General features: G+C 38.4%; 3 protein-coding genes across 3 annotated transcripts; 2 read left to right on the forward strand and 1 right to left on the reverse strand.

Annotated features, from left to right (window-relative positions):
• Positions 1 to 634: 634 nt before the first annotated feature.
• Positions 635 to 1,884, reverse strand: LOC128371441 (claudin-9-like). The gene has a single exon (XM_053331766.1). The coding sequence runs from the start codon at positions 1,875 to 1,877 to the stop codon at positions 1,209 to 1,211; it is 669 nt and encodes a 222-aa protein (XP_053187741.1). The 5' UTR covers positions 1,878 to 1,884; the 3' UTR covers positions 635 to 1,208.
• Positions 1,885 to 4,322: 2,438 nt separating this feature from the next.
• On the forward strand, positions 4,323 to 5,652 carry LOC128371410 (GTPase IMAP family member 7-like). Its single transcript, XM_053331730.1, has 2 exons — positions 4,323 to 4,419; positions 4,525 to 5,652. The coding sequence occupies exons 1-2, from the start codon at positions 4,398 to 4,400 to the stop codon at positions 5,376 to 5,378; spliced, it is 876 nt and encodes a 291-aa protein (XP_053187705.1). The 5' UTR covers positions 4,323 to 4,397; the 3' UTR covers positions 5,379 to 5,652.
• Positions 5,653 to 7,106: 1,454 nt separating this feature from the next.
• Positions 7,107 to 9,697, forward strand: LOC128371420 (GTPase IMAP family member 7-like). Its single transcript, XM_053331740.1, has 2 exons — positions 7,107 to 7,273; positions 7,379 to 9,697. Exons 1-2 carry the CDS (start codon positions 7,252 to 7,254, stop codon positions 8,230 to 8,232), a joined length of 876 nt encoding a protein of 291 aa, XP_053187715.1. The 5' UTR covers positions 7,107 to 7,251; the 3' UTR covers positions 8,233 to 9,697.
• The last annotated feature ends 404 nt before the right edge of the window (positions 9,698 to 10,101 follow it).

A 10,101-nucleotide genomic window follows, 5' to 3' on the forward strand; every position in this document is an offset into this window, starting at 1 on the left:
TTGGGAATAACTGGAGTGACATTCATAGAAATAGAAAAAGTGTACAACATCTGTGAAAGAGTTCAGCATATATATTCAGCACATAAACACAGAATCCATCCTGTTTTCACAAGTTTAAATGTTTAGAAGACAAGCAGTCGTAATGGAAAGCAAACGTAACTATTTATTGTGTGTAAGTGATGATATATTAACATTAATAGTCACTGACAAAAAGAAAAGGTGAATAATGCAATGTCACACTTATGTCAATGTAATACTGCATAATGTTATTACGTCAACTTTTAGCTACCATTTGCTGCATCTGTAGAATTTATAACCTAACTCTGACCATAGCCAAACCAAATTTTAAACCTAGTCCTACATTACATACAGTAAATATATTTACAGTATATTATGGTAATTGTTGTGGTAAATAATTCACTGATATACTGCAGTCACTTGATGGGGCAAAAGGCACATGTTTGTTCACATCAGCAATACATTCATTTTGTTAAACTAAATTAGCCAAACTAGTACTACTAAAAATAAAGTTAACATTTATAATAATGTTTTGTATGAAAAAGTAACAAGCTTTCTCTAAAACAATACAAGCGTCAAACTGACATCAACAGAAGGGGATACAATCTATATTACAGAACCACAGTAAAAAGAAATGTAAACAAGAATAAAGAAATAAATAAGAACAGAAAAAAACAATGACTATAAAGGGTAAAAATTAGCTTAGAAACCCCCAAATACACAAAAGCCTTAAAAAAGTAAATCAGAAAAAGAGCAGCACTTTGACTGCCCACACACATTTTCAGTGACCACATCAACATACACAGCTATACAATGTACACTGGCCTTCTGTACACAGATCACCCACTCACTCACACACACACACATACACAAACACACAAGCAGAGGCAGAGTGGAATTTGAGAAATGTAAGTCACACACATTAGTAACCATCTAAACATCTAAAATCCTCCCACATCTCATTTCAACACCCACGCTGATACTAAGTGAAGCACAAAATAGTGTTCTATTAGAAACCCTTAGATACTTATTATTGAATTGATTAACTCAGCCTCATAACGTAACCAACATAGCACACAATACAGTCTGAGTATTCGCAGTGTATTGACACCTTGCAATTTCCACAGGCTTTTCTCAAAAAGTGGTGACTCCCATGTTTGTTAGAATCTCATATGTCCAATAAAATCATCTTATACGAAAGATTTTTCCTGTTGCTTCACCTCTCCTGCTGCCCCTGTACGTGTGTTGTCCTTTGCTGCTCCTCCGTAAACAGGCAGCGCTCGTCCTCCTGCTGGAGAGGAACCGACATGCAGCAGAGCACCCCCCAGCAGGAGAAGCACACTAGCCCCCCAGCCCAAGTAGAGTGCTGGTCCCAACTCTCTTTTTAAAGGTGCAGCAACATTTGGATCATAGAAGTCCTTGATTATCGCATAGGCGGTCCAGCAGATGGGTATCAAGTAGGCCAGGCCAGCCACAAGGAAGAGCACCCCTGCTATCCTAGCAAGACGCGCCTTGGAGGCCTGGTTACCATTACCCATGCAGTGAGTACATTTGGCCCCTGTCACCCCGAGCATAAGCGCTAGTAGGCAGAGCAGCAGGGAGAGAACAGTTAGGCCCCGGGCAGCCTGGGCAGATTTGGGCAGAGCTAAGGTGGAGTCATAGCTCTTACACTGGATGTGGCCCGTGGTCTGAGACAGGCAGTTCATCCACAGTCCTTCCCACAAAACCTGGGCAATAACCAGCTCCCCACCTACGAAGGCAGACACACGCCACAGAGGAGCAGCACACACCAGTGCCCCACACACCCAACCCAGCACAGCCAGGACCAAGCCCAGCAGCTGAAGACCTGTTGACGGCATAGTCGCTGAAGAAACTGTCGGTTTGAAAGAATGTTTCCAAAAAAACCCAGACTAAACTTTTCTTACAGAAGTTAAAGGTTCCTTGCAAGTTACAGAGAGTCAATTACTCAATGTGAAGATGTCTTGAGCAGATGTAAAAAGTCCACACGGTATATCCTCCGTCATTCAGTAGGGTATGCTGTTCTTAGATGAATCCCCTTCTTCTCCTCAGCGTTCTTTCTCATTTAACACCTATGCAGGAATATACTGTAAATATTACATTGCCTTTTAGTAATGTACTTGTATGATGTAGAAGAACATTTAAAATTAATATGAACATGACATGACAATTGAAATTATTTAAAAGTAGTATTGGACGACATAAAATTGTGCTATGTAAATAAAGTGACACCTACTCCACCTGGATCTGTGTCCCTTGGTTCAGGAAATTCACAACTTAGTTCCAGCAAAACTCTATGAGCTCCATAAAACTTACTTTTTAAACCAATAATAAAGCAATCCAATGTCCACAGATGGTGTTTTGTTGGTCTGCTGTGTGTTTCTTGGTGGTTAAGCAGGATGATGTGAGTAGTCTGTGTAAGTCTGACTTCTACTATGACTGGCCAGCTTGTGTCTCTGGAACTCATACATAGGGGTGTAGGAGGGAAGCAGTGTGTAATACTGCATACTAAACACACACACACACACACACACACACACACACACACACACACACACACACATACAGTTATGCAAAAAAGGACAGTACAAGGACACTCTGTTATAAACATGGTCCAAAAGAATATGCATATGATTGCTATAACGTTGTCATTTCTTGGAGCTGGAATGACCAGATCGGGATTAAGGATGAGGACCAAAGAAAAACCTTATGCATAGGTGATCATACAAGGACAACATGAAACAACTCATGTCACAATATAGTGCAAGAGAAAGTCTGTCCAAACTTTTGACCGGTACATATATGGTATATATATATATATATATATATATATACACATTTCCATAGTATCAAATAATGAAGATAACTGGAAACTTTGTGAAATAATTAATGTAATGATTATAATGTACTGATTATGTTAGTCAGAATTTCAAAAACATGATGGTGGGTAAATTTAAAGTTCTGTAATCAGCCACAAGATGTCATCAGAGCAACAGCCACCATATCCAAATTAGCAGCCACAATCCCAGTGCTATTAATTCTATTTTCTGCTCATTGCAGAATGAGGTGAGCTGGTGATAAAGTGCCTGCTAGGATGCCTCACATCCTGGAAGCAAAATGCAGGCTTACGAGTCAAACTTTTGCAACCCAAGCTCCTCCATCTTGTTGGATACTTTTAAATAACACCACTAGTTTGGCTATGAAAATAAATCACTAGAGATATTACTGTAGCAATATTATTTGCAAATTTGTGTTGAGACTGGGAAAACTCAGCATGTACTGTATGTAATCAGATTTGTAAATGGAGAAATAATCTCCAAATTTGTATTCAGTTTTGTGTTTAAGTGTATTGGGTGTCCAAGTTGTGTACAAGAGTATAGACATCTGTACATATAAAGGCATATCTGTACATGTGTAATAGATATTGCTCTAAGAGCTGGAAACACAGTCATAATGATTGAGCTTAACATGCTGTTAGAAAAGGTATGTAAGAAAGAGCGAGCAGTAGAGAAAAACAGAGTGGCAGGAAGAAAAGAGAAGGACACCAAGCCAATGCAGACGAGGCAGGAAGGAAGGCCCTTGGGTTGGTCAGACAAGAAACAGGCTGAGTGAAGATGAGAAGAGTGTGGAAATAAAAGATAAAGGAGATGTAGAAATGATGACCATCGTGTATTTGAGAGAAGTAATGCTAACAGAGCTGTAAGACAAATTTGCTTATTAATAATTTGATTATCATTTAATATTCATTATATTGCCAAGTAATGACTAAATGCATTCAGTGATAACATGTAATTTCCTTTTTATTGAAAGTCTTTGGAGTTTTTTCAGGGTGCTAGCTAGTTTAGAGATAGCTCCTAAAAACCTTGCTTGCTAGGTTGATGTGATGTCCCTAGTTGATCACTTAGTATTATAAACAGCTATAGAGATATCAAAATTGATTGATGACATTGATTGATTTTTCTTCCTTACTTTTTTTTTTTAAATCACACTTGTTGCAAAACAGTATTTTGACAAATCAAATAATGTAAGAGCTTCTCCTTTAAATCCAGTGATTCCTTCCCTCTTCAAACCTAACCAATGAAATGAACACCAGCCAATCAGAGGAAGATTAGGGTGGGACTTAAGTATGTGAGAAGTCTCCACCTATAAGCTATTTGATTGAACTCCAGCAGCCATCTCATGGTTCTGTTTATGGCTTTCTGAGTTTCACCTTCCAGTGAAACCAGTGTTGGAGGGAGAGAAGGTGAAATAGACAAGAAAAGCAAGGTCACACAGTCACAGACACACAGACACACAGACAGGTTTTGTGGCTCAAAATACATTTCGACCTGTGTTTTCTGGGATTTCTTCTCTACTACAACATGGGTTTAAACTCTATTCAAGGTGAGTGTCTTCACTTTAGTGTTTTCATAAAGTTTCTATGCTCAAATTTTACTCTTCCTCTGTGAGCTGAGCTAAAACACAGTGACTAATTCTTTTTGTTCACAGACTCCAGCTCTCCAGTTGTTAGGGACTTGAGGATTGTCCTGCTGGGGAAGACTGGGTCAGGAAAGAGTGCAACAGGGAACACCATCCTGGGACAGGAGGCTTTTTTCACAGAGGAAATCTCTATGTCCTCTGTGACAACTCAATGTCAAAAAGAGACCAGCCACTTTGATGAAAGAAGCGTGAGTGTCATCGACACCCCTGGGATATTCGACACATCGATGACTGAGCCCCAGTTGAAAAGTGAAATAGAGAATTGTATCATGCTGTCTCTCCCAGGACCTCATATATTCCTGCTAGTGATCAGACTGGATGTGCGGTTCACAGAGGAGGACAGGAACGCCGTTAAGTGGATCAGAGAAAACTTTGGTGAGGAAGCCTCCAACTATACACTGGTGCTTTTCACTAGGGGGGACCAAGTCAAAGGAAAGCAAATTGAAACAATTTTAGACGCAACTCCTGGACTCAAGGAGGTCGTCAGTGACTGTAAAGCTGGATACATTATGTTTGACAACACAAGAATGGAAAATCGCACTCAGGTAGCTGATCTGTTTGGAAAGATAGTGCAGATAAATGGGAACCATTACACTAGCAGCATATATGAAGAGGTCCAGAGACAGATAGATAATAATGAATGGTGGAGAAAGCGGGCAGAAAATATGGAGAATGTAGGTCATGTTTTGTTTGCAGTTGCTGCAACTGCAGCGACTGCAGCTATCCCACCTGTAGCAGGAGTTGCCATACTTGCAGGGGAAGCAGCAGTTATGGCCAGAGTAGGATCAGCTGTCATGGCTTCAGGTGCAATGATTTCTAAAGCTCTGGGGAAGTGGATGAAACCTAAAACAAGAGACACCTAAGTCATGTCAAGCCATGACCTTTTAAGCAAACCATTGAAGTCATTCCATTTATTACCTTTTCATACTGTACATATATGCAAATTCATTACTTCTTTTGGGCAAGATTTTATTGTATTTCTTGTTAGCATCACTCTACATTCATACATGTTGATCACAGCTTGCCTGCTTTAAATGATAAATAAACCTGTAATGACAATTTACTAAATGTTGATGCTATACATTAATATCCTTATCCTCTCTAGTGTGGAGAACACTAAAGTCAGTCAACAAAATAAACCAGTAAGTAATAAACCATGAAATAAACTTGAACAACTTTTGTGTGATGTTCTCTGTTGCGTGCATTATTTAAAAATCCCAGTGATGAAATAAAGAATTACAAAAGTAGACAAAGCTGTTGCTAGTTTGAGATAAACTCATTGAAGTGAATTCATAAGCGTACACTAGCATTGAGTCATTGAGTCACAGGGTCATTGTTGGTACTGTTTAAAATAATCAATTCAGTTACCATGATGCCACAGTTATCAAGTGAAAGGAGTGGTTAGTATAAATAATATTTTGGTGTGTTTTTCTCACTTAAGGATCCAATAACTTTTTTCAGGTATACTCTAAATAAAGAGTTTAGTTATTCATGGGAGCATAAAAAAACACACAACTTATCCACACAATAAATTATAATCTATGTATAATTCATTAATATATATTGATGGCTGATAACAACATATGTATGGCATTGCAACTATTATAATACTTAACTGGGTCTGTTGTACATAAAACATCATTCATTGGGCTCTCTGTATTCACAATGGGACGTTCTGGCTTCCAAAATGCCTTTGTGATGACTCATACTTTGATTCAAGCAAAGAGGACATATTGTTATGGTTGCACTGAAGTGTACATTATGACCACACACACACACATACACAGGTGAGCCCCAGCCTCTCAGGTGACCTCTGATGTCACAGGGGCACAGAGTCAGGGTCTTTATCTATGCACACATGTGTATCAGAGAAAAGAGAGATAGAGAGCAAGTGCACATGCACATGCACAACTACCGTGTGACAAAAAAAGTCCATCCCAAAGTTAAAACCAGCCCCGTGGCCCTTACACTGCACTGGTAGCTGAATGGTTACAGCTAATTCCTGATTCAAATCTGCTTGGGAACCCTTATTGCATATCATACACACCTCCCACCCCTGTTTCCTGCCTGTGTCACAACTGTCAACTAACGAATAAAGAAAAAAAAACACATTTTAAAAACAAAAAAACCTATGAAGTTGATCATAATAATAAAAGAAAGGGGGCTGGGCTGTGTTTGACAGGCAATGTGCATTTCATGCATGTGCTGTAAATGTCTGACAAATGCAGCTGTTACTTTAGGCTGGACAAAGAAATAAGCCTGAGGGACTTATTTCCCCTTATATATGTAGCCACAAAGAGAGGAGATTGAATTATTAATCAAAATATTGAGGTGATCTATGCAAATCTGAATCTTTTTTTTTCAGTAACTGCCATAAAGCTTTGGGATAATCTTCTGCTTTTAATAGTGTTCCCCTCATTCCTCAAAGCTAACTATGAAGGCAATGAGTACCAGCCAATCAGAGGCAGATTAGGGTGGGACTTTAGTCTCCACCTATAACCTATTTGATTGAACTCCAGCAGCCATCTCATGGTTCTGTTTATGGCTTTCTGAAAGTTTCACTTTCCAGAGAAACCAGTGGTGGAGGGAGAGAGGGTGAAATAGAGAAGAAAAACAAGGTCACACAGTCACAGACACACTGTTATCTGGGAGAAAGTTTAAGAGACACACAGACAAGTTTTGTGGCTAAAAATACACTTTGGCCTGTGTTTTCTGGGATTTCTTCTCTACATCAACATGGATTTAAAGTTTATTGAAGGTGAGTGTCTTCACTTTTATGTAGGCATAAAGTTTATATGCTCATATTTTACTTTCCGTCTGTGAGCTGAGCTAAAACCCAGTGATTCATCCTTTTTGTTCACAGACTCCAGCTCTCCAGTTGTTAGGGACTTGAGGATTGTCCTGCTGGGGAAGACTGGATCAGGAAAGAGTGCAACAGGGAACACCATCCTAGAACGGGAGGCTTTTTTCACAGAGGACATGTCTACGTCCTCTGTGACAATTCAATGTCAAAAAGAGACCAGACACTTTGATGAAAGAACCGTGAGTGTCATTGACACCCCTGGGTTATTTGACACATCGATGACTGAGCCCCAGTTAAAAAGAGAAATAGAGAAATGTATCATGCTGTCTCTCCCAGGACCTCATATATTCCTGCTAGTGATCAGACTGGATACGCGGTTCACAGAGGAGGAGAGGAACACCATTAAGTGGATCAGGGACAACTTTGGTGAGGAAGCCTCCAACTATACACTGGTGCTTTTCACTAGGGGGGACAAAGTCAAAGGAAAGCAAATTGAAACAATTTTAGACAAAAGTCCTGAACTCAAGGAGGTCGTCAGTGACTGTAAAGCTGGATACATTGTGTTTGACAACACAAGAATGGAAAATCGCACTCAGGTGACTGATCTGTTTGAAAAGATAGACGAGATAGTGCAGATAAATGGGAACCATTACCCTAGCAGCATATATGAAGAGGTCCAGAGACAGATAAATAATGATGAATGGTGGAAAAGGTGGGGAGGCACTATGAGTACTGTAGGTGATGTTCTGTTAGTAGCAGCCACAGCTGCAGTTAGCCCGCGACTTGCAGGAATTGCCATAGTGGCAAAGGAAACAGGGGTTATGGCCAGAGTAGGATCAGCTGTCATGGCTTCAGGTGGAATGATTTCTAAAGCTCTGGGGAAGTGGGTGAAACCTAAAACAAAAGACACCTAATTAATTCTAAGTCATGACCCATTAACCTTTGAAGTCATTCCATTTATTACCTTTTCATACATACGTGTCAATTCATTACTTCTTTTGGGCAAGATTTTTTTTACATTTCTTGACAATCTACTAAATGTTGATGCTATACATTAATATCTTGTCTTGTGTAGAGAACACTAATGTCAATTATCAAAAGAAACCAGTCAGTAATAAATTATAAAATAAACTTCAACAACTGTTGTGTGATGTTGCCTGTTGTCCCATGAATTAAGTCAAGAATTCCTACAAAAGCTGCCTGAGCTGCATAATAAAATATGTACTACCACAAAATCTAACATCTTGCATTGACTGCCTGTCAAATACATGACTGACTTCAAGGTCCTTTTATTTGTTTTTAAAGCCATACATGGGTTGGCACCTTAGTAAATTTCTGAACGTATATGCTCCTTGTCTTAGATTCTTAGATCCTCAGATCACCTGCTTTAATTATTCCACGATTGAGGCCGTGAGAACGGGGGACTGTCCCTTTAATCAAATGTTCCCTCTACTGACATTTTGAAGGTAAAACTAAATACATATTTTCACAAAACATATTTTCAATGGCCTGTGGGTGTTCTTGATGACTCTTTAAATAATATTCAATTATAGTATCTTGTATGTGTGTTGCCATTTTTATTCTGTTATATGTTTTACATTTATGCATGAATGCATGTATCTACTACTTATGCCTCTTTCTGCTGATATCTTTTTTTTTTAATCTCTACTCTTGCACTTTTGACAGTAATTTGTAAAACATTGTGGTCAGCTCCAGTTATTTTCAGATGTGCTCTGCAGTATATATAAAGTTGACTTTAGAATGTACATAAACCCAGCAAATTGAGGGGAAAGTCTGAAACCACAAGAAAATTACTGTAAATGTGCTTTAATTACCTAATAAGAATAATTCATATTTATTCATCTGTTTTTGTTGTTGTTGTTGTTTTCTGGTCTCTACCATTATGAATATCACACCATCATGTAAACTCAACCTGCCAGACCTGCAAAATAATGATACTGTATATCAAGATTCAATTTTCTGTTTTCTTCACCTGTTATGCACTTCTTGAGTAAATGACACTCTGCGGTCTGTGTCCCCTTCATCATCAAAAGCAAACAAATATTGTTTTCTTACCCTTTCTTGATTGAGTATATCCACAATGGCACAACCATATGCCACAATTTCATACGCAATCTGCTGCCATCTAATGGCCATTTGTTGGTACACATGGTCATGATATTCTAATTCTAATGACAAAACTGCTTCATTTGGAGACACAGTGATACAATGTTTTGTTGTTGTTGATCACAGCATACCTGCTACATGATAAATACATGTAATGACATTCTATCTTATCTTAATCCCCTCTTGTGTGAAGAACATTAATATCAGTTATCAAAACAAACCAGTAAGTAATAAACTGTGAAATAAACTTGATCAATTTGTGTGTGATATTGTCTGTTGTGTGCATTATAAGATAATCACAGTGATGAAATCAAGATTTACAAAAGCAGCCAGAGCTGTTGCTAGTTTGAGATAAACTCATTGAAGTAAAGAGCAAGCTGGTACTGACAGAGTCATTGTAAGTACTGTTTAAAATAAATAAAAATAAATACTTTTTTGGTGTGTTTTTCTCACTCAAGGATCCAATAACCTGTTTATCCAGGTATACTGTAAATAAAGAGTTTATTTACTTATGAGGCCATGACTAAACAAACAACTTGCCCAAACAATGAATTACAATTAGGTATAATTCATCTATATATATTGATAACAGCATACATATGGCATTACAACTATGATTATAGTAGTTAGCAGGCTCTATTTTACATAAAAGGTCA

The sequence above is a fragment of the Scomber japonicus genome, chromosome 2 (genome assembly GCF_027409825.1).
Source record: "Scomber japonicus isolate fScoJap1 chromosome 2, fScoJap1.pri, whole genome shotgun sequence".
Classification (NCBI taxonomy): Eukaryota; Metazoa; Chordata; class Actinopteri; order Scombriformes; family Scombridae; genus Scomber; species Scomber japonicus.

Excerpts from the sequence above, each read along its gene's own strand:
- LOC128371420 (XM_053331740.1), top strand. The coding sequence starts at position 7,252 with ATGGATTTAAAGTTTATTGAAG. Across the intron at positions 7,274-7,378 it reads GGATTTAAAGTTTATTGAAG|ACTCCAGCTCTCCAGTTGTT; the intron begins GTGAGTGTCTTC and ends TTTTGTTCACAG.
- LOC128371441 (XM_053331766.1), bottom strand. The coding sequence starts at position 1,877 with ATGCCGTCAACAGGTCTTCAGCTGCTGGGCTTGGTCCTGGCTGTGCTG.
- LOC128371410 (XM_053331730.1), top strand. The coding sequence starts at position 4,398 with ATGGGTTTAAACTCTATTCAAG. Across the intron at positions 4,420-4,524 it reads GGGTTTAAACTCTATTCAAG|ACTCCAGCTCTCCAGTTGTT; the intron begins GTGAGTGTCTTC and ends TTTTGTTCACAG.